Raw genomic sequence first — 26,583 nt, 5'->3', positions numbered from 1 at the left:
GTGTGTTCATGCAGTGCAGACTGTGTGTGTTCATGCAGTGCAGACTGTGTGTTCATGCAGTGCAGACTGTGTGTGTGTTCATGCAGTGCAGACTGTGTGTTCATGCAGTGCAGACTGTGTGTTCATGCAGTGCAGACTGTGTGTTCATGCAGTGCAGACTGTGTGTGTTCATGCAGTGCAGACTGTGTGTGTTCATGCAGTGCAGACTGTGTGTGTTCATGCAGTGCAGACTGTGTGTGTGTTCATGCAGTGCAGACTGTGTGTTCATGCAGTGCAGACTGTGTGTGTTCATGCAGTGCAGACTGTGTGTGTGTTCATGCAGTGCAGACTGTGTGTGTGTTCATGCAGTGCAGACTGTGTGTTCATGCAGTGCAGACTGTGTGTGTGTTCATGCAGTGCAGACTGTGTGTTCATGCAGTGCAGACTGTGTGTTCATGCAGTGCAGACTGTGTGTTCATGCAGTGCAGACTGTGTGTTCATGCAGTGCAGACTGTGTGTTCATGCAGTGCAGACTGTGTGTTCATGCAGTGCAGACTGTGTGTGTTCATGCAGAACTGTGGTGGCACAGCCATCTAAGTGGCACAGCCATCTAAGGCACTGCATCTCCGTGCTAGAGGTGTCACTGCAGACCCTGGTTCGATCCTGGGCTTTATCACAACTGGCCGTGATTGGAAGTCCCAGACGGCGGAGCACAATTGGCCCAGCGTCATCTGGGTTAGCGGAGGCTGTAACTTAACAAAATGTGGAAAAAGTCAAGAGGTCTGAATACTTTTAAGAATGCCATTATTGCATGAAACTTCGTTCCATCTCATATTTCTCAAATTAACAGCAAACCTGGTTTCAAGAAACAGATATAGCAACACCTCAGGGCACAACTCTCCCCTACTTGACCGAGATAGTGTGTGTGTATGTATTGATATGTAGGCTACGTGTGCCTTTAAAAAACATGTATGTAGTTCTGTTCTTAATGTTCTGTATTATGTTTAATGTTCTGTGTGGACCCCAGGAAGAGTAGCTGCTGCTTTTGCAACAGCTAGGTGGGATGCACTAATCAATAACAATATAATACTAAAAATAACAAGGTAGAACAAAAAACATGAGCTATAAAAACAAGAACTAAGAAGAACACGATAAGGTAAGTAAGAATACTATATTGTGTGTGTGAGAGAGAGAGAGTGTTTTTAGGGAAATATTAGCCTCTGCCACAGGCTTTCACCTCAACGTGAATGAAGCCTTGAGCCGAGGTTAGGGAACTATTAGCCCATGTTATAGACATTGATGTTACTGTTATAATAACTCTACAAGTTACTAACTGTCTACATGATGGTGAACTTGTGGGACTAGGGAAATATAAGCTGACGTGCTTCTACATTACTCTTCCCCTCCAGAAGATGGAGGATACCAAGAGGTCCAACGCAGAGCTCTCTAAACAGAAGGTAGATCTTCAGTCTCTCCCAACACAGGTATATCTGGACCAGACTGTGGTGCTCTCTGTGCCAAAGAAAGGTGGGCTACAATATCAATCAAATCTATTTTATAAAGCCCTTTTTATATCAAAGTACTTTACAGAAACCCAGCCTAAAACCCCAAAGAGCAAGCAATGCAGAGGCAGAAGCACAGTGGCTGGGAAAAACTCCCTAGAAAGGCAGGAATCTAAGAAGAAACCTAGAGAGGAACCAGGCTCCAATACATGTCCTTTCCCAGTCTCACATTAGCCTGTGTTGTGTTGTGAAGCTGGGCACTGAAATAAAGAATAGTTATTCCCACATTGATGAAATCCCTAATTGTTTTATTGGTTTTATTTGATGACTGATTTGTATTAATTCTAGTTTTTATTTTCCAGGACTCATCATCCCATTGTGTTTCTAGCTGCACATCTCCTCCAAAACAAGTCTCAATATGAGGACTGCATCTAACACCTCTGAAGAAACTACACTGGTGGACCTATAATATATACCACTATATAAAGTGTAGGTGTACCAGCTGGTGTGTACTGATTCCCTGTTATTTTATATGATACATTTTTGTTGAACAAAAAAAAAAAATGTTTCCGTAATTGACTACATGTTATGGAGTGTTTCTTCAGCCATATAAACACATTAAACTTGACATGCCTTATATAAAAAGGCAGATATTTTGAGCGACATTCTGTATTCTTAAAAAAACACGTATCACAATCATTATAATGAAAACTTCAATAAAGCAACTATCAGCTAAATCATTGTTAGTGAGACAATACACTCGCATCATGTGCTATGTGATGCCTATAATACACCAAATACATGGTTTTATTTCCATTGTACAGTATTCATATTGTTTTTTAAGTACGTAGTTGACAGTTGTGTGAATACCTGTCGGGTTCATGTTGTTAGTGTTGCTAACTATGGTAACTTTTCATAAACCGCCGCTGCAACCATAGTAACAGACATTACCAGTCCTAAATACACTCTGTGGATTATTCCATGTGGCCTGGTTTCGTTTATTAGTCCAGAAGAAGTCCCCGTATTGGGCAAAATCAGCCATGTACCATGTGTTAATATTAGCATGAGCAATGTCTTGATCTTTCGATGAACACTATTCTGGGAATATCTCCTGGGTGAGTTTAAGCCCTGGTAGCTCGCCGTGATCGTATAGTGGTTAGTACTCTGCGTTGTGGCCGCAGCAACCCCGGTTCGAATCCGGGTCACGGCATTGCGATACACAATGTCACGGCAAAAGGGTTGTTTTTTTTGAAAATGTGTTCTAAACGTAATAACTATGCTTTGTAATCATATCTATTCCAGTTTTTCATGGAGGAAATCAGGAAATATAGAATATATGCGTGAACTGAGTCAAACCGAGCATTACCCATAGACATCTATGGCATATCACCCACTCTTTCTACACGCCTACAAAACATTCTAACCAATCGTTTCTCTATATTCTCCTCGAGCAGCCAATCCACGCAGGTTTACGTCATTTTAAGAAAATGTTTGCGACCATCGGGAATCAAGGAATCGATTCATACATGATTGTCGGGAATCAAGGAATCGATTCATACAAGCTTTTCGGAACTAGGAAACTCGGACATTTCCGACAGGCTATCTGGTTGTAGCTCAACAAATCAGCAGGTCGAAAATTCCCGAGTTACTTAGTTCCGACTGGCGTGTTCAACGCAGCAGCTTTAACTTGTTCTGACTCTATGCAGAGATTGAACATTTAATTTATATTTTAAGACAATGATATACTCAGCCAACAAAAAAGCTGTTCTAATTATAAATGTGTGTATGCCTCTTAAGGTCCTTGTTTAATGTGATATTGTACCCAATAGCCCAAATGTAATTTGCATATTCTTTATATTTACTTGTGTTTCCCATGTACTTTTTGCATTGATTTGTTAATAAAAAAAGAATAATAATAGTTTGCTCGATTAATTTACTCGACCGCTCGATTTCTACCCTCAATTTAAGATGTAATTGCGTGACGATTATCTCAGCAACCGGGTGACGCAGCATGACAACGTATAAATGCATTTAGTCGACGGTCTGCTTGGTGCGGTGATGAATCTACTGCCTAATGGGATTAATATCTCCTATGAACTGGATCTCTGCTAAACCAGACGTCTTAGTTTTAGTCTATTATGATGTACTGTTGCTACCATCTAGCCCGATTTATGACAAACCAACAGTGCCATTTTGGCAAACAACAGACAAACTGCATTGAGGGTTTTGTTCATCCGTAACTAAAACCCTCGTTTTAAGATCTTATTTTGAAGTAATGTTAGCCTGCTATCAAACGCACACTCTCAACATGTCAACTTCGCCATCTGGATAACTATTTTTGTATTCTTTCTTTGTCTAGCCAACTTTTTGTTTTTATTGGTGGATTCTATTTAGGTAGTTGTTTTTCTCCGAGTTTTTCATTTATGTTTATTTCTACCGGACATCTTACCAAGATAGGCAGTTCGGGAGCTAAGATGTCGAACCGAACCGTTTGCAGAGAAGCAAGTCACGCCGGCAGTTGGTACACCGCCTCAGGTATAGAACTGGACCGGGGAACGGGTCAGAGACCAGGGTACACCGCCTCAGGTATAGAACTGGACCGGGGAACGGGCCAGAGACCAGGGTACACCGCCTCAGGTATAGAACTGGACCGGGGAACGGGTCAGAGACCAGGGTACACCGCCTCAGGTATAGAACTGGACCGGGGAACGGGTCAGAGACCAGGGTACACCGCCTCAGGTATAGAACTGGACCGGGGAACGGGTCAGAGACCAGGGTACACCGCCCAAGGTATAGACCTGGACCGGGGAACGGGTCAGAGACCAGGGTACACCGCCTCAGGTATAGAACTGGACCGGGGAACGGGTCAGAGACCAGGGTACACCGCCTCAGGTATAGAACTGGACCAGGGGACGGGTCAGAGACCAGGGTACACCGCCTCAGGTATAGAACTGGACCGGGGAACGGGTCAGAGACCAGGGTACACTGCCTCAGGTATAGAACTGGACCGGGGAACGGGTCAGAGACCAGGGTACACCGCCCAAGGTATAGACCTGGACCGGGGAACGGGTCAGAGACCAGGGTACACCGCCTCAGGTATAGAACTGGACCGGGGAACGGGTCAGAGACCAGGGTACACCGCCTCAGGTATAGAACTGGACCAGGGGACGGGTCAGAGACCAGGGTACACCGCCTCAGGTATAGAACTGGACCGGGGAACGGGTCAGAGACCAGGGTACACTGCCTCAGGTATAGAACTGGACCGGGGAACGGGTCAGAGACCAGGGTACACCGCCTCAGGTATAGAACTGGACCAGGGGACGGGTCAGAGACCAGGGTACACCGCCTCAGGTATAGAACTGGACCGGGAACGGGTCAGAGACCAGGGTACACCGCCTCAGGTATAGAACTGGACCGGGGAACGGGTCAGAGACCAGGGTACACCCCCTAAGGTATAGACCTGGACCGGGGAACGGGCCAGAGACCAGGGTACACCGCCTCAGGTATAGAACTGGACCGGGGAAAGGGTCAGAGACCAGGGTACACCGCCTAAGGTATAGACCTGGACCGGGGAACGGGACAGAGACCAGGGTTAACTAGTTTTAACGTTAGCTAATAGGGTCAAGATAACTAGCTGCATATGGGCCTCTGTAATGTTTGGGTTGTTGTCCGGGTAAGTAGCTAACCTGGTTACCAAACCTTGCTAACTAGCCAGCTACAGAACTATCTTTCAATGGGACTGTTGTCCGGGGTAGTAACTAGTTAGTTAGCTGCAGACAGGTCTCTCTTGGGCTGTTGTTGTCCGGGGTAGTAACTAGTTAGTTAGTTAGCTGTCTATTTGAGTAGGAGAGAGGTGAGGAAAAACAACAGGCTGTTCTCTATCAGCTGGCCCAGAACAACAGTCTGCTACTTAGCTTGCATCAGCTGTCACTTCTTTATCAAACAGCGGAATAGGCAGATTTGTAATTTACAAGCTAGCGTTAGAAGATAGCTAACACATAACAATTATTTGGAATAAATGGTGTGCTATATGACCTGGTCATTGGAATAAATGGTGTGCTCTATGACCTGGTCATTGGAATAAACGGTGTGCTATATGACCTGGTCATTGGAATAAACTGTGTGCTCTAGGACCTGGTCATTGGAATAAACGGTGTGCTATATGACCTGGTCATTGGAATAAACGGTGTGCTCTAGGACCTGGTCATTGGAATAAACGGTGTGCTATATGACCTGGTCATTGGAATAAACGGTGTGCTCTAGGACCTGGTCATTGGAATAAATGGTGTGCTCTAGGACCTGGTCATTGGAATAAACGGTGTGCTATAGGACCTGGTCATTGGAATAAATGGTGTGCTATATGACCTGGTCATTGGAATAAACGGTGTGCTATATGACCTGGTCATTGGAATAAATGGTGTGCTATAGGACCTGGTCATTTGAATAAATGGTGTGCTATATGACCTGGTAATTTGAATAAATGGTGTGCTATATGACCTGGTCATTGGAATAAATGGTGTGCTATATGACCTGGTCATTGGAATAAATGGTGTGCTCTATGACCTGGTCATTGGAATAAATGGTGTGCTATAGGACCTGGTCATTTGAATAAATGGTGTGCTATAGGACCTGGTCATTGGAATAAATGGTGTGCTATAGGACCTGGTCATTGGAATAAATGGTGTGCTCTAGGACCTGGTCATTGGAATAAATGGTGTGCTATATGACCTGGTCATTGGAATAAATGGTGTGCTCTATGACCTGGTCATTGGAATAAATGGTGTGCTATATCACCTGGTCATTGGAATAAATGGTGTGCTATAGGACCTGGTCATTGGAATAAATGGTGTGCTATAGGACCTGGTCATTGGAATAAATGGTGTGCTCTAGGACCTGGTCATTGGAATAAATGGTGTGCTATATGACCTGGTCATTGGAATAAATGGTGTGCTCTATGACCTGGTCATTGGAATAAATGGTGTGCTCTATGACCTGGTCATTGGAATAAATGGTGTGCTATATCACCTGGTCATTGGAATAAATGGTGTGCTATAGGACCTGGTCATTGGAATAAATGGTGTGCTCTATGACCTGGTCATTGGAATAAATGGTGTGCTATAGGACCTGGTCATTGGAATAAATGGTGTGCTATAGGACCTGGTCATTGGAATAAATGGTGTGCTCTAGGACCTGGTCATTTGAATAAATGGTGTGCTATAGGACCTGGTCATTGGAATAAATGGTGTGCTCTAGGACCTGGTCATTGGAATAAATGGTGTGCTCTAGGACCTGGTCATTGGAATAAACGGTGTGCTATATGACCTGGTCATTGGAATAAACGGTGTGCTCTAGGACCTGGTCATTGGAATAAATGGTGTGCTCTAGGACCTGGTCATTGGAATAAACGGTGTGCTATAGGACCTGGTCATTGGAATAAATGGTGTGCTATATGACCTGGTCATTGGAATAAACGGTGTGCTATATGACCTGGTCATTGGAATAAATGGTGTGCTATAGGACCTGGTCATTTGAATAAATGGTGTGCTATATGACCTGGTCATTTGAATAAATGGTGTGCTATATGACCTGGTCATTGGAATAAATGGTGTGCTATATCACCTGGTCATTGGAATAAATGGTGTGCTCTATGACCTGGTCATTGGAATAAATGGTGTGCTATAGGACCTGGTCATTTGAATAAATGGTGTGCTATAGGACCTGGTCATTGGAATAAATGGTGTGCTATAGGACCTGGTCATTGGAATAAATGGTTTGCTCTAGGACCTGGTCATTGGAATAAATGGTGTGCTATATGACCTGGTCATTGGAATAAATGGTGTGCTCTATGACCTGGTCATTGGAATAAATGGTGTGCTATATCACCTGGTCATTGGAATAAATGGTGTGCTATAGGACCTGGTCATTGGAATAAATGGTGTGCTATAGGACCTGGTCATTGGAATAAATGGTGTGCTCTAGGACCTGGTCATTGGAATAAATGGTGTGCTATATGACCTGGTCATTGGAATAAATGGTGTGCTCTATGACCTGGTCATTGGAATAAATGGTGTGCTCTATGACCTGGTCATTGGAATAAATGGTGTGCTATATCACCTGGTCATTGGAATAAATGGTGTGCTATAGGACCTGGTCATTGGAATAAATGGTGTGCTCTATGACCTGGTCATTGGAATAAATGGTGTGCTATAGGACCTGGTCATTGGAATAAATGGTGTGCTATAGGACCTGGTCATTGGAATAAATGGTGTGCTCTAGGACCTGGTCATTGGAATAAATGGTGTGCTATAGGACCTGGTCATTGGAATAAATGGTGTGCTCTAGGACCTGGTCATTGGAATAAATGGTGTGCTCTAGGACCTGGTCATTGGAATGAATGGCTAGGTAGTTACAGGTACCCTTGTCAACAGCATTAACTAGCTAATTATGTCAAAACACTGACAACCATCTAAGTGAACAGTCAGTTAACCATTATAGCAAAGATTCCCCCATCCATCTATCATTATAGCCTACCCTACGCTACCAACGTACTTTTGCAGCGAGTTGTCAGTGATCAAGCTTGCTACTATGTTCCGTATTAGTCAACTGTAGTGACTAGTCTAGGGTTGTGGCTAGAAGGGATACGGCTTTTGTCAAATGGGCATTTAAACTAACCCTAATCCAAGGGGTTTAGTGTATGTCACGTTACATACATTTTTCTCTCACATTGCAATATACATGTGAAGGAATCTGTGAGTTAGGATATTACTGTGTTCAAAATATCTTACCGTGAGGATGTAGCGACTTCTTTTAGCTCAACTAAATGACATTACCCTTAGTGAATCATGGGCTTGATTAGTACCCTCAGCTAGATGCTTGGCAGTTTGCTTTGCATACAGTAATAGTGAGGAGGACAAGCATAAGCTCCTGAGTTGGGAAAATCTTGCCCAATACTATACAATACTATGGCCCCTGGTCAAATTAGTGCCCTATTCTATGGCCCCTGGTCAAATTAGTGCCCTATTCTATGGCCCCTGGTCAAATTAGTGCCCTATTCTATGGCCCCTGGTCAAATTAGTGCCCTATTCTATGGTCCCTGGTCAAATTAGTGCCCTATTCTATGGCCCCTGGTCAAATTAGTGCCCTATTCTATGGTCCCTGGTCAAATTAGTGCCCTATTCTATGGTCCCTGGTCAAATTAGTGCCCTATTCTATGGTCCCTGGTCAAATTAGTGCCCTATTCTATGGCCCCTGGTCAAATTAGTGCCCTATTCTATGGCCCCTGGTCAAATTAGTGCCCTATTCTATGGTCCCTGGTCAAATTAGTGCCCTATTCTATGGTCCCTGGTCAAATTAGTGCCCTATGGTCCCTGGTCAAATTAGTGCCTTATAAAGGGAATAAGGTGCCCCTTGGGATGTAAACACATTAAACAGACATGTATCTCCCTGTTATCTCATTGTTATCTCCCTGTTATCTCCCTGTTATCTCCCTGTATCTCCCTGTTATCTCCCTGTTATCTCTCTGCTCCAGCCCAGTCAATCACACATAACAAGGAAGTAGCTTCTATTAACCTTGTCCCAGATCTTTCTGTGCTGTCAAACTCCTTACCATGCAGACAATGTTTAGCATCACAAGGACTTGCATTATTTCACATACAGACTCCAACCAAATGTGTTTAGTTGTATTAGTTGTTTGTACAGGACACACACGGTCTACACCATCCAGCCAGATGCTGACTGCAGATTCCTTCTGGAAACGATAAGAAATACTAAAAGATAAGAACACGAACATCAAGTAAATGTCTCAGTAGAAAATAATAAACCTTTCAGTGTATAAAACAGGAATGCACCATTTATAGTCCGGTATTTACACATGTTTTGGGGAAGGGGGATAGGGGGACAAGTGTTTAAATTGTGCAGTGGTAGGTTTTGGGGAAGGGGGATGTGTGCTAAGGTGAGGTGCTCCGATGCTGTCTGCTGGACGGTAAGTCCTCTGTGACGTGGATGCCAAGAAACTTAAAAACCGCTGACTCTCTCTATTGCAGTTAATAATGTCGACCTGAGTCTGTTCCCCTGTGTATAAGAGGCATTGGGTTCAGCAGAAGAGTCGTTTCTGTTTGGTATGGATTAATGAAGTGTTCTTCTCCCTCTCTGCAGGCTCCCAGCTGAATACACAACTAGAAGGTTGGCTGTCTCAAGCACAATCCACTGTCAGCCCTGCTAGAGCCATCATAGCACCGTAAGCTCCACTGCTAGTTGTTCTGATAAGTCGAGGAAAAGGCCTCTTCTTGTCACCAAGTCATTCTGTATATTATTTGATCACAGCATATGAATGACTGAAATGTGAATGTAGTGATTGGGGCGGTGGGGGTCATGTCTTCTATTGGTTGTAATGGTGTCTTGTTATGTGTTTTCATTCAGGCAGGTTGTAATGTGTTTTCAGTCAGGCAGGTTGTAATGTGTTGTCAGGCAGGCAGGTTGTAATGTGTTTTCAAGCAGGTTGTAATGTGTTTTCAGACAGGCACGTTGTAATGTGTTTTCAGGCAGGTTGTAATGTGTTTTCAGACAGGCAGGTTGTAATGTGTTTTCAGACAGGCAGGTTGTAATGTGTTTTCAGACAGGCAGGTTGTAATGTGTTTTCAGACAGGCAGGTTGTAATGTGTTTTCAGACACGCAGGTTGTAATGTGTTTTCAGCCAGGCAGGTTGTAATGTGTTTTCAGCCAGGCAGGTTGTAATGTGTTTTCAGGCAGGTTGTAATGTGTTTTCAGGCAGGTTGTAATGTGTTTTCAGACAGGCAGGTTGTAATGTGTTTTCAGGCAGGCAGGTTGTAATGTGTTTTCAGCCAGGCAGGTTGTAATGTGTTTTCAGGCAGGTTGTAATGTGTTTTCAGGCAGGTTGTAATGTGTTTTCAGACAGGCAGGTTGTAATGTGTTTTCAGGCAGGCAGGTTGTAATGTGTTTTCAGCCAGGCAGGTTGTAATGTGTTGTCAGGCAGGTTGTAATGTGTTGTCAGGCAGGTTGTAATGTGTTTTCAGACAGGCAGGTTGTAATGTGTTGTCAGGCAGGTTGTAATGTGTTTTCAGGCAGGTTGTAATGTGTTTTCAGACAGGCACGTTGTAATGTGTTGTCAGGCAGGTTGTAATGTGTTTTCAGACAGGCACGTTGTAATGTGTTGTCAGGCAGGTTGTAATGTGTTTTCAGGCAGGTTGTAATGGTGTCTTGTAATGTGTTTTCAGACAGGCAGGTTGTAATGTGTTTTCAGGCAGGTTGTAATGGTGTCTTGTAATGTGTTTTCAGACAGGCAGGTTGTAATGTGTTTTCAGGCAGGTTGTAATGGTGTCTTGTAATGTGTTTTCAGACAGGCAGGTTGTAATGTGTTTTCAGGCAGGTTGTAATGGTGTCTTGTAATGTGTTTTCAGCCATGCAGGATATTCCTACTGTGGTGCTTGTGCTGCACACGCCTACAAACAAATAGACCCTTCTGTCACGTAAGTCATTTATCATGTCTATTACTTATGTTCAGTGAGTTTTCTAAATTAAACATATTTTTTCAGTAACAAAATACATTTTCATCGACAATTTAAGTATCATCAATTCGAAATGAGAGGTTTTTAAATAGCTTTTTCTACATTGTCCCTCCTTATCAAATCCTTAGCCTGCTCTGTTTCACCATGAAGGAACTATCAGCCTGTAGTTACCGCAGACAGACAGTAGGGAGCAGTATAGCCTCTGTCACCGTCTCACCTTGGAACAACATGAGCGAAGCCTGGTCGGCCGACGCTGCTAGTGGCCTGTTGACTGGTCCATGATGACTGGTCCATGATGACTGGTCCACTGAGCTGCTGAACTGAGTCCTACTGAGGACAGTGAGGTGACTGAGTCCTCTCTTTCCCCTGTAGTCGCAGGGTGTTCATCTTGGGTCCGTCTCACCATGTTCCTCTGTCCCGCTGTGCCCTGTCCTCTGCTGAGGTTTATAAAACACCTCTCTACGACCTCAGGATTGACCAGGAGGGTAGGTACACACACACACTGTGCCCTGTCCTCTGCTGAGGTTTATAAATCACCTCAGGATTGACTAGGAGGCTATGGATAATTTCTAGTTGTCCCCGCCTCCCTCTAGTTGTCCCCGCCTCCCTCTAGTTGTCCCCGCCTCCCTCTAGTTGTCCCCGCCTCCCTCTAGTTGTCCCCGCCTTCCTGCTATAATAGCGGGCCTCACATCCATTTCCTCCATTCAGCACCACTCTTCAGTGAGCCCAAACTCTGCCGGTGGTTTGGTCCAAAATATGTTGTACCTCGTTCCCTCCTTCAGGGAACAGTAGTTATATTCATAACTATGGGTGTAACAGTTCACCAAACCCATGTTTCAGAATGTATTGGGGTTTCAGGGTTACGGTACAGAGGAGAAATTAAATTCTGATACTTACTGTAGTCCATTTTTGTTTATTTGGCAAAACAAACCACCCTATTCCAGGCCCCAAGTCCAGTTTCTGTGACATTGTTTACAATATTCCTGGCGTTGTCTGTTGTTGGGCCTCAAGTAGCGGTCTAAGAAGTTGAACCCATTCTGAAATGGACCTGGGGCTTTCCCACCCAAACAAATCCGCATAAATACATTTTTCAGTATAGAGACTCTTTCCAAACGGACCTGATGATGACCAGTTCCGTGTTGACGTGGTCAGATCCGAGTTAGGGAAGCAACAGAAAAGTCCATTTGAAAGTAACTTTATTAACCAGAGCTGATAGGCGGAGGAGGGGCCTTGAGAGGGGGAGCAGGCAGAGGAGGGGCCTTGAGAGGTTGAGCAGGCAGAGGAGGGGCCTTGAGAGGGGGAGCAGGAGGAGGAGGGGCCTTGAGAGGGGGAGCAGGCAGAGGAGGAGCCTTGAGAGGGGTAACAGGCGGAGGAGGAGCCTTGAGAGGGGGAGCAGGCGGAGGAGGAGCCTTGAGAGGGGTAGCAGGCGGAGGAGGAGCCTTGAGAGGGGTAGCAGGCGGAGGAGGAGCCTTGAAATGGAGAGCAGGAGGAGGAGGGGCCTTGAGAGGGGGAGCAGGGGCCTTGAGAGGGAGAGCAGTGGCCTTGAAAGGGATGGCGGAAGAGGGGCGTTGAGGTGGAGAGCAGGAGGAGGGAGAGGGAGAGCAGGAGGAGGAGGGGCCTTGAGAGGGGGAGCAGACGGAGGAGGGGCCTTGAGATGGGGAGCAGGGGCCTTGAGAGGGAGAGCAGGGGCCTTGAGGTGGAGAGCAGGGGCCTTGAGAGGGATGGCGGAAGAGGGGCCTTGAGGTGGAGAGCAGGAGGAGGAGGGGCCTTGAGAGGGAGAGCAGGAGGAGGAGGGGCCTTGAGAGGGGGAGCAGACGGAGGAGGGGCCTTGAGAGGGGGAGGAGGGGCCTTGAAAGGGATGGCGGAAGAGGGGCCTTGAGGTGGAGAGCAGGAGGAGGAGGGGCCTTGAGGTGTGTACCGTTACAGCCCTCTTCATAGCTGGTCTGGGCCAAAGGCCTCTTCATAGCTGGTCTGGGCCAAGACCTCTTCATAGCTGGTCTGGGCCAAGGCCTCTTCATAACTGGTCTGGGCCAAAGCCTCTTCATAGCTGGTCTGGGCCAGTGTGCCATTGGCCATCGAAGGTGAGCATTTGCCCACTGATGTCGGTCACGACGCCACAGTGCAGTCAGACCAAGACCCTGGTGAGGACGACGAGCACACAAATAAGCTTCCCTGAGACGGTTTCTGACAGTTTGTGCAGAAAATCTTAGTTTGTGCAAACCCAGTTTTATCAGTTGTTCTTGTGGCTGGTCTCAGACGATGCCTCAGGTGAAGAAGCCGAATGTGGAGGTCCTGGGCTGGCGTGGTAACACGTGGTCTGCGGATATGAGGCCGGTTGGACATACTGCCAAATTCTTTAAAACGACGTTGGAGGCTTATGGAAGAGAAATTAACAAAATGATCTTGCAACAACTCTGGTGGACATTCCTGCAGTCAGCATGCCAATTGCACTCTCCCTCATCTTGAGACATCTGTGGCATTGTGTTGTGACAAAACTGCACATTTTAGTGGCCTTTTATTGTCCCCAGCTCAACGTGCACCTGTGTAATGATCATGCTGTTTAATCAGCTTCTTGATATGCCACACCTGTCAGGTGGATGGATTATCTTGTTAATGGAGAAATGTTCACAAACAGGGATGTAAACACATTTGTGCACAACACATTTGAGAGAAATCAGCTTTTTGTGCGTACGGAACATTTCAGCTCATAGACCATGGGGCCAACACTTTACATGTTGCATTTATTTTGGTTTGGTATAGAATGTTCATTCAAATGATGTTAACTGATGTGGTTTATGCAATGTATTTTTTTTTGTAATGTCAGTTGGAGCTGCACCAACAAATCACAGCACATATTGATGGGTACACTTCCTGCTTTGCTCCTATTGGTACACTCACCAAGGGCCTCCAGTCCAACCATTACGCTACCATTGACTTGAATGGGGATGCCCCTTCTATTCTCTTTATATGACAGCACATGCAGTCCGGAGTGAAGGAGAGGAGTGCCTAATTATTCTTTTTCAAGTTATTACTGAGACCCTGGTCATTTGGCTGGCCAATTACCGTCATCCGTAATTCCTTGACCGCCACAGCCCTAATCCAGTGTTTATTGTGCCTTTTTTTTTTTAGCTTGACACAAACAAAAACCTGAGTTGTCCTCAGGGGACCAATCATCTGACTGATACTGGAAAAGAGACATTCTCACTGACGCTGCCAAACACATATCAGTGCGTCTGAACTAATGACTCGCAGTCAAATGCTAATACGAGCCTCTGTTCACCAGTAATAATGTGGATATTGAATCCTCACCGCCCTCTAGTCTATGTTGACCTCCTGGATATTGAATCCTCACCTCCCTCTAGTCTATGCTGACCTCCTGTATATTGAATCCTCACCTCCTTCTAGTCTATGCTGACCTCCTATATATTGAACCCTCACCTCCCTCTAGTCTATGCTGACCTCCTGTATATTGAATCCTCACCTCCCTCTAGTCTATGCTGACCTCCTGTATATTGAATCCTCACCTCCCTCTAGTCTATGTTGACCTCCTGTATATTGAACCCTCACCTCCCTCTAGTCTATGCTGATCTCCTGGATATTGAATCCTCACCTCCCTCTAGTCTATGCTGACCTCCTGGATATTGAACCCTCACCTCCCTCTAGTCTATGCTGACCTGTATATTGAATCCTCACCTCCCTCTAGTCTATGTTGACCTCCTGTATATTGAATCCTCACCTCCCTCTAGTCTATGTTGATCTCTGTATATTGAATCCTCACCTCCCTCTAGTCTATGTTGACCTCCTGTATATTGAATCCTCACCTCCCTCTAGTCTATGTTGATCTCTGTATATTGAATCCTCACCTCCCTATAGTCTATGCTGACCTGTATATTGAATCCTCACCTCCCTCTAGTCTATGCTGATCTCCTGTATATTGAATCCTCACCTCCCTCTAGTCTATGCTGATCTCCTGTATATTGAATCCTCACCTCCCTCTAGTCTATGCTGACCTCTGGAAGACTGGGATGTTTGAGAGGATGAGTCTTCAGACAGACGAGGAGGAGCACAGCATTGAAATGCACCTGCCTTACACTGCTAAAGCCATGGAGAGGTAAGACAGAGGACAGTCTGTCAGGACATGTTGTCTGCTTCATTCATCACAAGCCATCCATCAGTGGAGAGTACAGTGATTAAGAGACTAGAGAGCCACGATACAGACCTGACCTGTCTGCCTGGTTGTGGGAGCCAGCAGGGCCTCATGACTAATGGAGGAGAGCTGTGGGTCTAATGACTGGTTTGCCTTGACATTTTGTGTAGTTCTGTCATCCCCAAGCCCCATGCTGTTTTGCTTCATTACTATGGTTTATGATTGGTTGTTTACTAATGATTGGTTGTTTTACTAATGATTGGTTGTTTACTAATGATTGGTTGTTTACTAATGATTGGTTGTTTACTAATGATTGGTTGTTTACTAATGATTGGTTGTTTACTAATGATTGGTTGTTTTACTAATGATTGGTTGTTTACTAATGATTGGTTGTTTACTAATGATTGGTTGTTTACTAATGATTGGTTGTTTACTAATGATTGGTTGTTTACTAATGATTGGTTGTTTTACTAATGATTGGTTGTTTACTAATGATTGGTTGTTTACTAATGATTGGTTGTTTACTAATGATTGGTTGTTTACTAATGATTGGTTGTTTACTAATGATTGGTTGTTTACTAATGATTGGTTGTTTACTAATGATTGGTTGTTTACTAATGATTTGTTGTTTACTAATGATTGGTTGTTTACTAATGATTGGTTGTTTACTAATGATTGGTTGTTTACTGTGTCGGACCCCACTAAGACTAGCTGTCGCTAATGGAGAGTCATTATAAATCAAGAATCTAATCTTAAGTAAAGCCTGCATGCTCAATTAATGAACCCACTCAATAAGCATGCACACCTTTTAACCAGGTTGGGTTAATACCCACACCTTTTAATCAGGTTTGGTTAATACCCACACCTTTTAATCAGGTTAGGTTAATACCCACACCTTTTAACCAGGTTGGGTTAATACCCACACCTTTTAATCAGGTTGGGTTAATACCCACACCTTTTAATCAGGTTTGGTTAATACCCACACCTTTTAATCAGGTTAGGTTAATACCCACCCCTTTTAATCAGGTTGGGTTAATACCCACAACTTTTAACCAGGTTGGGTTAATACCCACACCTTTTAATCAGGTTGGGTTAATACCCACACCTTTTAATCAGGTTGGGTTAATACCCACACCTTTTAATCAGGTTGGGTTAATACCCACACCTTTTAATCAGGTTAGGTTAATAACCACACATTTTAATCAGGTTGGGTTAATACCCACACCTTTTAATTAGGTTGGGTTAATACCCACACCTTTTAATCAGGTTGGGTTAATACGCGTTCAGTCTCTGTAACAGCTTATTCCATCTCAGTCAGGTAACTGTCCCCAGTCCACCACACCCATACAGACTTGTAATGTGTTGTCTCCAATTCCTACTGCAGTCATAAAGATGAGCTCAGCATTGTCCCGGTGCTGGTTGGAGCCCTCAGTGAGTCTAAAGAACAGGATTATGGGAAACTGCTGAGCAGGTATCTGGCTGATCCCTCCAACTTGTTCATCATCTCCTCTGACTTCTGCCACTGGGGTACGTACTGAACAGGACTGGTAGAGATCAATATATTATACCCTGTTCACACTACTGAGTTGAGCTAGTCTGGTTATACATCCATTCACTGTAGTTGCTGGAAAGAAAAGCCAGGTCGGTGAAAAGGGTTCAATAAGGAAACAGTTGTTCTGTCTCCTTGGGGTTCTATAAGGAAACAGTTGTTCTGTCTCCTTGGGGTTCTATAAGGAAACAGGTGTTCTGTCTCCTTGGGGTTCTATAAGGAAACAGTGGTTCTGTCTTGTGGAAAAACCTCTCCTTCATCCTTAACTGTCACTCACCCCAAAAAATATCAAATTATGTTTTTGAATACTTGTATTTAGCCTCAGTATAGGCTATAAATAATAGTTATTTGTATGACTTAAAATGTGATCGTAAACATCACAACCAGCCGAGTTGCTCAATTTAGGGTAAACTCATTTTGTGTTGTAATTTGGGTTAATAATCCCCATGAGTTCCTTCCTGTCAAGGCAGCAGCTACTCTTCCTGGGGTTTATTATGGATCCCCATTAGTTCCTGTCAAGGCAGCAGCTACTCTTCCTGGGGTTTATTATGGATCCCCATTAGTTCCTGCCGAGGCAGCAGCTACTCTTCCTGGGGTGTATTATGGATCCCCATTAGTTCCTGCCAAGGCAGCAGCTACTCTTCCTTGGGTTTATTATGTATCCCCATTAGTTCCTGCCAAGGCAGCAGCTACTCTTCTTGGGGTTTATTATGGATCCCCATTAGTTCCTGCCAAGAAAGCAGCTACTCTTCCTGGGGTTTATTATGGATCCCCATTAGTTCCTGCCAAGGCAGCAGCTACCCTTCTTGCGGTTTATTATGGATCCCCATTAGTTCCTGCCAAGAAAGCAGCTACTCTTCCTGGGGTTTATTATGGATCCCCATTAGTTCCTGCCAAGGCAGCAGCTACTCTTCCTGGGGTTTATTATGGATCCCCATTAGTTCCTGTCAAGGCAGCAGCTACTCTTCCTGGGGTTTATTATGGATCCCCATTAGTTCCTGCCAAGGCAGCAGCTACTCTTCCTGGGGTTTATTATGGATCCCCATTAGTTCCTGCCAAGAAAGCAGCTACTCTTCCTTGGGTTTATTATGGATCCCCATTAGTTCCTGCCAAGAAAGCAGCTACTCTTCCTGGGGTTTATTATGGATCCCCATTAGTTCCTGCCAAGGCAGTAGCTACTCTTCCTGGGGTTTATTATGGATCCCCATTAGTTCCTGCCGAGGCAGCAGCTACTCTTCCTGGGGTGTATTATGGATCCCCATTAGTTCCTGCCAAGGCAGCAGCTACTCTTCCTTGGGTTTATTATGTATCCCCATTAGTTCCTGCCAAGGCAGCAGCTACTCTTCTTGGGGTTTATTATGGATCCCCATTAGTTCCTGCCAAGAAAGCAGCTACTCTTCCTGGGGTTTATTATGGATCCCCATTAGTTCCTGCCAAGGCAGCAGCTACCCTTCTTGCGGTTTATTATGGATCCCCATTAGTTCCTGCCAAGAAAGCAGCTACTCTTCCTGGGGTTTATTATGGATCCCCATTAGTTCCTGCCAAGGCAGTAGCTACTCTTCCTGGGGTTTATTATGGATCCCCATTAGTTCCTGCCGAGGCAGCAGCTACTCTTCCTGGGGTGTATTATGGATCCCCATTAGTTCCTGCCAAGGCAGCAGCTACTCTTCCTTGGGTTTGTTATGTATCCCCATTAGTTCCTGCCAAGGCAGCAGCTACCCTTCTTGCGGTTTATTATGGATCCCCATTAGTTCCTGCCAAGAAAGCAGCTACTCTTCCTGGGGTTTATTATGGATCCCCATTAGTTCCTGCCTAGGCAGCAGCTACTCTTCCTGGGGTTTAATATGGATCCCCACGAGTTCCTGCCAAGGCATCAGCTACTCTTCCTGGGGTTTATTATGGATCCCCATTAGGTCCTGCCAAGGCAGTAGCTACTCTTCTTGGGGTTTATTATGGATCCCCATTAGTTCCTGCCGAGGCAGCAGCTACTCTTCCTGGGGTGTATTATGGATCCCCATTAGTTCCTGTCAAGGTAGCAGCTACTCTTCCTTGGGTTTATTATGGATCCCCACTAGTTCCTGCCAAGGCAGCACCTGCTCTTCCTAGGTTAAATAATACATTATTTACCATTAATTTCTATTGGGCACAAAATAATCTGAAACACAACCCAATCAACCAGCCAAAGCATCCAACGGGTTTGTCGAGTCACAATTATTTTGGTCCCTTAAAAATGGGGTGGGGGGGGTGGGGGGGGGGGGGGTATATGTGCCCATGTACAATAAATGCTGTAATTTGTAAATGTTTCACCTGATATGGATGAAAATACCCGTTAAAGCTGACAGTCTGCATTGTAACTTCATGGTCATTGTATCATTTCCAATCTAAAGTGCTGGAGTACAAGGACAAAACAACAATATATATACTATAGTTTTGGAGCTCACTGAATATGAACATTAATGCGTTTACAGTTTTAAGTAAAATGACATGTACTGAATAATATTGTGAACAATATTGACGATAACAGGCAGACAGTAGATACTAATATGGATATAACAGATAAAGCAATCCCATAACAATATTTCTCCATTGTCCATAGTAGCTACCGTTGACTAAATATCATTCCTTTAATGGGCAACTCAACCACCTGCATATTTTTCAAGGCTTCCTAAAATTATAAAATAACATTAGTAATTTCATCATTCTAAAATACTATTTTTAGAGGTCAACGTTTGTCAACCCAGTAATTTCCCATTTTATACACAATTAGTGATGAAAATGTGTGATTTAAGGGTTAATATGTCTACCTCCTTCCCACAGGCCAACGGTTAATATGTCTACCTCCTTCCCACAGGCCAACGGTTAATGTGTCTACCTCCTTCCCACAGGCCAACGGTTAATATGTCTACCTCCTTCCCACAGGCCAAAGGTTAATATGTCTACCTCCTTCCCACAGGCCAACGGTTAATATGTCTACCTCCTTCCCACAGGCCAACGGTTAATATGTCTACCTCCTTCCCACAGGCCAAAGGTTAATGTGTCTACCTCCTTCCCACAGGCCAACGGTTAATATGTCTACCTCCTTCCCACAGGCCAATGGTTAATATGTCTACCTCCTTCCCACAGGCCAACGGTTAATATGTCTACCTCCTTCCCACAGGCCAACGGTTAATGTTTACCTCCTTCCCACAGGCCAACGGTTAATGTTTACCTCCTTCCCACAGGCCAACGGTTAATATGTCTACCACCTTCCCACAGGCCAATGGTTAATATGTCTACCTCCTTCCCACAGGCCAACGGTTAATATGTTTACCTCCTTCCCACAGGCCAACGGTTAATATGTCTACCTCCTTCCCACAGGCCAACGGTTAATATGTCTACCTCCTTCCCACAGGCCAATGGTTAATATGTCTACCTCCTTCCCACAGGCCAACGGTTAATATGTTTACCTCCTTCCCACAGGCCAACGGTTAATATTTCTACCTCCTTCCCACAGGCCAACGATTAATATGTTTACCTCCTTCCCACAGGCCAATGGTTAATATGTCTACCTCCTTCCCACAGGCCAACGGTTAATATGTCTACCTCCTTCCCACAGGCCAACGGTTAATATGTCTACCTCCTTCCCACAGGCCAACGGTTAATATGTCTACCTCCTTCCCACAGGCCAACGGTTAATATGTCTACCTCCTTCCCACAGGCCAACGGTTAATATGTCTACCTCCTTCCCACAGGCCAACGGTTAATATGTCTACCTCCTTCCCACAGGCCAACGGTTAATATGTCTACCTCCTTCCCACAGGCCAATGGTTAATATGTCTACCTCCTTCCCACAGGCCAACGGTTAATATGTCTACCTCCTTCCCACAGGCCAATGTTTAATATGTCTACCTCCTTCCCACAGGCCAACGGTTAATATATTGACCTCCTTCCCACAGGCCAACGGTTAATATGTCTACCTCCTTCCCACAGGCCAATGTTTAATATGTCTACCTCCTTCTCACAGGCCAACGGTTAATATGTCTACCTCCTTCCCACAGGCCAACGGTTAATATGTCTACCTCCTTCCCACAGGCCAATGGTTAATATGTCTACCTCCTTCCCACAGGCCAACGGTTCCGTTACACGTACTATGACGAGGCTCAAGGAGAGATCCACAGATCCATTGAACACCTTGATAAAATGGTAAACACAGTCTGATATTCAGGTATTTCTAGTAACATGTCTGTACACACCATCATATCTGTGTTTATATATTCAGGACTCTGACATTGCTTGTTCTAATATTTCTTAATTCCGTTCTCTTTATTTTTGGGGATTTGCTTATTTTGTTAAGTATTACAGCACTGTTGAAGCTATGAACGTAAACATTTCGCTACACCTGCAATAACATATGTAAAATACACTACCAAAAGTATGTGGACACCTGCTCGTCAAACATCTCATTCCATTAATTAATTAATATGGAGTTGATCCCCCCGTTTGCTGCTATAACAGCCTTCCCTCTTCTGGGAAGGAGTTCCATTAGATGTTGGAACGTTGCTGCTATAACAGCCTTCCCTCTTCTGGGAAGGAGTTCCATTAGATGTTGGAACGTTGCTGCAGGAACTTGCTTCCGTTCAGCCACAAGAGTATTAAGGAGGTCGGGCACTGATGTTGGGTGATTGGGTGATTAGGCCTGGCTCACAGTCTGTGTTCCAATTCCTCCCAAAGATGTTCGATGGGGTTGAGGTCAGGGCTCTGTGCAGGCCAGCCAAGTTCTTCCACACCGATCTCGACAAACAGTTTCTGTATGGACCTCTCTTTGTGCACCGGGGCATCGTCATGCTGAAACAGGAAAGGGTCTTCCACAAACTGTTACGACAGGTGGAAGCACACAATCGTCTGGAATGTCATTGTATGCTGTAGCATTAAGATTTCCCTTCACTGAAACTATGGGGCCCGAACCATGAAAAACATCCCCTGGCCATTAACCCTCCACCACCAAACTTTATAGTTGTCACTATGCTTTCGGGCAGGTGGTGTTCGCCTGGTATCCAAACCCAGATTAGTCCGTTGGACTGCCAGATGGTGAAGCGTGATTCATCACTCCAGAGAAGATGTTTCCACTCCTCCAGAGTCCAATGGTGGTCAAGCTTTATACCGCTTCAGCCGACGCTTGGCATTGCGCATGGTGATCTTAGGCTTGTGTGCAGCTGCTCGGCCATGGAAACCAATTTCATGAAGCTCCAGACTAACAGTTATTGTGCTTACGTTGCTCTGTAGTGAGTGTTGAAACTGAGGACAGGCGGTTTTTATGCGCTTCAGCACTTGGCGGTCCTGTTCTGTGAGCTTCTGTGGCCTACCACTTTGCGGCTGAGCCATTGTTGCTCCAAGATGTTTCCACTTCATATTTCAGATACTTCAAAGTAGCCACCCGTTGCCTTGATGACAGCTTTGTACACGCTTGGCATTCTGTCAACCAGATTCAGCTGGAATGCTTTTCCAACAGTCTTGAAGGAGTTCCCACATATGCTGAGCACTTGTTGGCTGCTTTTCCTTCCCTCTGCGGTCCAACTCATCCCAAACCATCTCAATTGGGTTGAGGTCGGGTGATTGTGGAGGCTGGGTCATCTGATGCAGCACTCCATCACTCTCCTTCTTGGTCAAATAGCCATTACACAGCCTGGAGGTGTGTTGGATCATTGTCCTGTTGAAAAACAAATGATAGTCCCACTAAGAGCAAACCCGATGGGATGGCGTATCGCTGCAGAATGTTGTGGTAGCCATGCTGGTTAAGTGTGTCTTGAATTCTAAATAAATCATTGACAGTGTCACCAGCAAAGCACCATCACGCCGCCTCCTCCATGCTTCATGGTGGGAATCACACATGCGGGGATCATCCGTTCACCTACTCTGCGTCTCACAAAGACACGGTGGTTGGAGCCAAAAATCTCACATTTGGACTTATCAGACCAAAGGACAGATTTCCACCGGTCTAATGTACATTGCTCGTGTTTCTTGGCCCAAGCAAGTCTCTTCTTCTTATTGGTGTCCTTTAGTAGTGGTTTCTTTACAGCAATTTGACCACAAAGGCCTGATTCACGCAGTCTCCTTTGAACAGTTGATGTTGAGATGTGTCTGTTACTTGAACTCTGTGAAGCATTTATTTGGGCTGCAATTTCTGAGGCTGGTAACTCTAATGAACTTATCCTCTGCAGCAGAGGTAACTCTGGGTCTTCCTTTCCTGTGGCGGTCCTCATGAGATCCAGTTTCATCAAAGCCCTTGATGGTTTTTGCGACTGCACTTGAAGAAACTAAAGTTCTTGAAGTTTTCCGTATTGACTGACCTTCATGTCTTAAAATAATGGACTGTCATTTCTCTTTGCTTATTTGAGCTGTTCTTACAATAATATGGACTTGGTCTTTTACCAAATAGGGCTATCTTCTGTATACCACCCCTACCTTGTCACAACACAACTGATTGGCTCAAATGCATTAAGATGGAAAGAAAGGCACACCTGTTAATTGAAATGCATTCCAGGTGACTACCTCATGAAGCTGGTTGAGAGAATGCCAAGAGTATGCAAAGCTGTCATCAAGGCAAAGAAAGGGTGGCCAATTTGAAGAATCTCAAAACGTTTTATTTGTTTACCACTTTTTTGGTTACTACATGATTCCATGTGTTATTTCATAGTTTTGATGTCTTCACTATTTTTCTACAATGTAGACAATAGTAAAAATCAAGAAAAACCCTATAATGAATAGGTGTCAACTTTTGACTGGTACTGTTAGGGGTATCAGACTGGGTTCTAAACCCCTGTCCCTTGTCTCTCCAGGGTTAGGGTTATATAGTTAACAGTATCAGACTGGGTTCTAAACCCCTCTCTCTTGTCTCTCCAGGGTTAGGGTTATATTGTTAACCATATCAGACTGGGTTCTACACCCCTCTCTCTTGTCTCTCCAGGGTTAGGGTTATATAGTTAACTGTTAGGGGTATCAGACTGGGTTCTAACCCCTCTCTTTTGTCTCTCCAGGGTTATATAGTTAACTGTATCAGACTGGGTTCTACACCCCTCTCTCTTGTCTCTCCAGGGTTAGGGTTATATAGTTAACCGTATCAGACTGGGTTCTAAACCCCTCTCTCTTGTCTCTCCAGGGTATGGGCATTATAGAAACACTGGACCCCATGTCCTTCATCAACTACTTGAAGAAATACCACAACACCATCTGTGGCCGTCATCCTATTGGAGTGCTGCTAAACGTGAGTCATAACAAGTACAACAACAACCATGTTATAATCTGACATCTACAGTACACCTTTGTTAGTTATACATCACATGACACAGCCCTGTGTGCCAGAAGGTCTGTGTATCTGACTGTTCCTGTGTCATGTGATGTACACTACTGTTCAAACATTTGGGGTCACTTAAAAATGTCCTTGTTTTGTCCATTTAAAATAACATCAAATTGATCAAAAATACATTGTAGACATTGTTAATGTTGTAAATGAATATTGTAGCTGGAAACGGATGGAATATCTACATAGGGGTACAGAGGCCCATTATCAGCAACCATCACTCCTGTGTTCCAATGGCACGTTGTTTTAGCTAATCCAAGTTTATAATTTTAAAAGGCTAATTGAACATTAGAAAACCGTTTTGCAATTATGTTAGCACAGCTGAAAACTGTTGTTCTGGTTAAAGAAGCAATAAAACTGGCCTTTAGATGAGTATGGCCTTTAGTTGAGTATCTGGAGCGTCAGCATTTGTGGTTTTGATTACAGGCTGAAAATGGCCAGAAACAAAGACCTTTCTTCTGAAACTCGTCAGTCTATTCTTGTTCTGGGAAATGAAGGCTATTCCATGTAAGAAATTGCCAAGAAACTGAAGATCTCGTACAACGCTGTGTACTACTCCTTCCACAGAACAGGGCAAACTGGCCCTAACCAGAATAGAAAGAGGAGTGGGAGGCCCCGGTGCACAACTGAGCAAGAGGACAAGTACATTAGTGTCTCTGGACACCTATGTAGATATTCCATAAAAAAATCTGCCATTTCCAGCTAGAATAGTCATTTACAACATTAACAATGTCTACACTGTATTTCTGATCAATTTGATGTTATTTTAATGGACAAAAAAATACTTTTCTTTCAAAAACAAGGGCAAAGTGACACTAAACGTTTGAACGGTAGTGTACATCTGACTGTTTCTTGCTTTCTTCCTACTTGATTGATATTGTTTTCCAGGCTGTGTCTGAGCTGAGGAAGAGTGGAACAGAGATGAACTTCTCCTTCCTGAACTATGCCCAGTCTTCCCAGTGCAGGAACTGGCAGGACAGCTCTGTTAGCTACGCAGCCGGGGCCCTCCTTGTACATTGATGTGGTTCACCTCGGACATTCCCAAATGGCACCCTCTTCCCTATATAGTACTTTTTTACCAGTGCCGATAGTAGCCTTGTCCAAGCCAGAAAGGCTCCTCCTCTCCTCACCCCTCTCCTCACCCTCCTCCTCTCCTCACCATCCTCCTCACCCTACTCCTCGCCTCACCCCTCTCCTCACCCTCCTCCTCTCCTCACCCTCCTCCTCTCCTCACTCCTCGCCTCCCCCTTTTATTTTTTGTGATTGGAAGGGAAGGGGTGTTTTTGGTTATTTTCATCTGGGATGGAGGACAGTAATGGGGGAGTATTTGGGGTTCGTTTAGGGACTCGACTTGTTCCTTATGACCCTGTTGTTTTCCTGAACAAGACTTTTAAAATGAATATTAAAACTTTCAAATAAGGTATAAGCATTAAGTAATCTTTACATGTGCACTCTGCAGACCTCATGTGATCTCACTAAAGGAATAATAAACAACTGCATGTGTAAATGGAATGAATATTTTACTGAAATGATGACAATGAAATTACTTTTGACTGACTGCTTTACAAGCTTGGATAATGTCCTGGTAGTAAAACCCTGGCACAAATGGCACTACTTTGGACACGAGCCTGTAGGGTGCCTTTTGGGCCTCTGAGAATAGCATCCTAGGTAGCTACTAGCTAACACCGTTAACTTCTTAAAGCCACTGAGAATAGCATCCTAGGTAGCTACTAGCTAACACCGTTAACGTCTTAAAGCCACTGAGAATAGCATCCTAGGTAGCTACTAGCTAACACCGTTAACGTCTTAAAGCCACTGAGAATAGCATCCTAGGTAGCTACTAGCTAACACCGTTAACGTCTTAAAGCCACTGAGAATAGCATCCTAGGTAGCTACTACTAGCTAACACCGTTAACGTCTTAAAGCCACTGAGAATAGCATCCTAGGTAGCTACTAGCTAACACCGTTAACTTCGTAGAGCCACTGAGAATAGCATCCTAGGTAGCTACTAGCTAACACCATTAACATCTTAAAGCCACTGAGAATAGCATCCTAGGTAGCTACTAGCTAACACCGTTAACGTCTTAAAGCCACTGAGAATAGCATCCTAGGTAGCTACTAGCTAACAACGTTAACTTCTTAAAGCCACTGAGAATAGCATCCTAGGTAGCTACTAGCTAACACCGTTAACGTCTTAAAGCCACTGAGAATAGCATCCTAGTTAGCTACTAGCTAACACCGTTAACGTCTTAAAGCCACTGAGAATAGCATCCTAGGTAGCTACTAGCTAACACCGTTAACATCTTAAAGCCACTGAGAATAGCATCCTAGGTAGCTACTACTAGCTAACACCTTTGTTAACTTCATGGAGACTCCTGTTGTAGTTGCTAACAAAGGCTGCGTCCTAAATTGCACCTTATTCCCTATATAGTGCACTACCCTATTAGCCTTGTTCAACAGTCCTGATGTTTAACATGACATTGGAGGTGCAGGATGTTTAACATGACATTGGAGGTGCAGGATGTTTAACATTATATGACATTGGA

At 44.5% G+C, this 26,583-nt stretch overlaps 1 protein-coding gene and 1 non-coding gene across 2 annotated transcripts; both read left to right on the top strand.

Moving 5' to 3' along the window:
• Positions 1-2,619: 2,619 nt before the first annotated feature.
• On the top strand, positions 2,620-2,691 carry trnah-gug (transfer RNA histidin (anticodon GUG)). Its single transcript has one exon. It is a non-coding gene; the product is annotated as a tRNA-His (tRNA).
• An 801-nt stretch (positions 2,692-3,492) lies between these two features.
• On the top strand, positions 3,493-25,549 carry LOC139375748 (protein MEMO1-like). The gene is made up of 9 exons (XM_071117563.1): positions 3,493-4,016; positions 9,636-9,717; positions 10,898-10,966; positions 11,378-11,490; positions 15,005-15,116; positions 16,537-16,679; positions 20,807-20,883; positions 23,837-23,941; positions 24,926-25,549. The coding sequence occupies exons 1-9, from the start codon at positions 3,905-3,907 to the stop codon at positions 25,055-25,057; spliced, it is 945 nt and encodes a 314-aa protein (XP_070973664.1). The 5' UTR covers positions 3,493-3,904; the 3' UTR covers positions 25,058-25,549.
• The last annotated feature ends 1,034 nt before the right edge of the window (positions 25,550-26,583 follow it).

This window comes from Oncorhynchus clarkii, chromosome 20 (assembly GCF_045791955.1).
Source record: "Oncorhynchus clarkii lewisi isolate Uvic-CL-2024 chromosome 20, UVic_Ocla_1.0, whole genome shotgun sequence".
NCBI classification, from domain to species: Eukaryota; Metazoa; Chordata; class Actinopteri; order Salmoniformes; family Salmonidae; genus Oncorhynchus; species Oncorhynchus clarkii.
The sequence above is the reverse complement of the archived record's forward strand: the minus strand, read 5'-3'. Positions and strand labels throughout refer to the sequence as shown.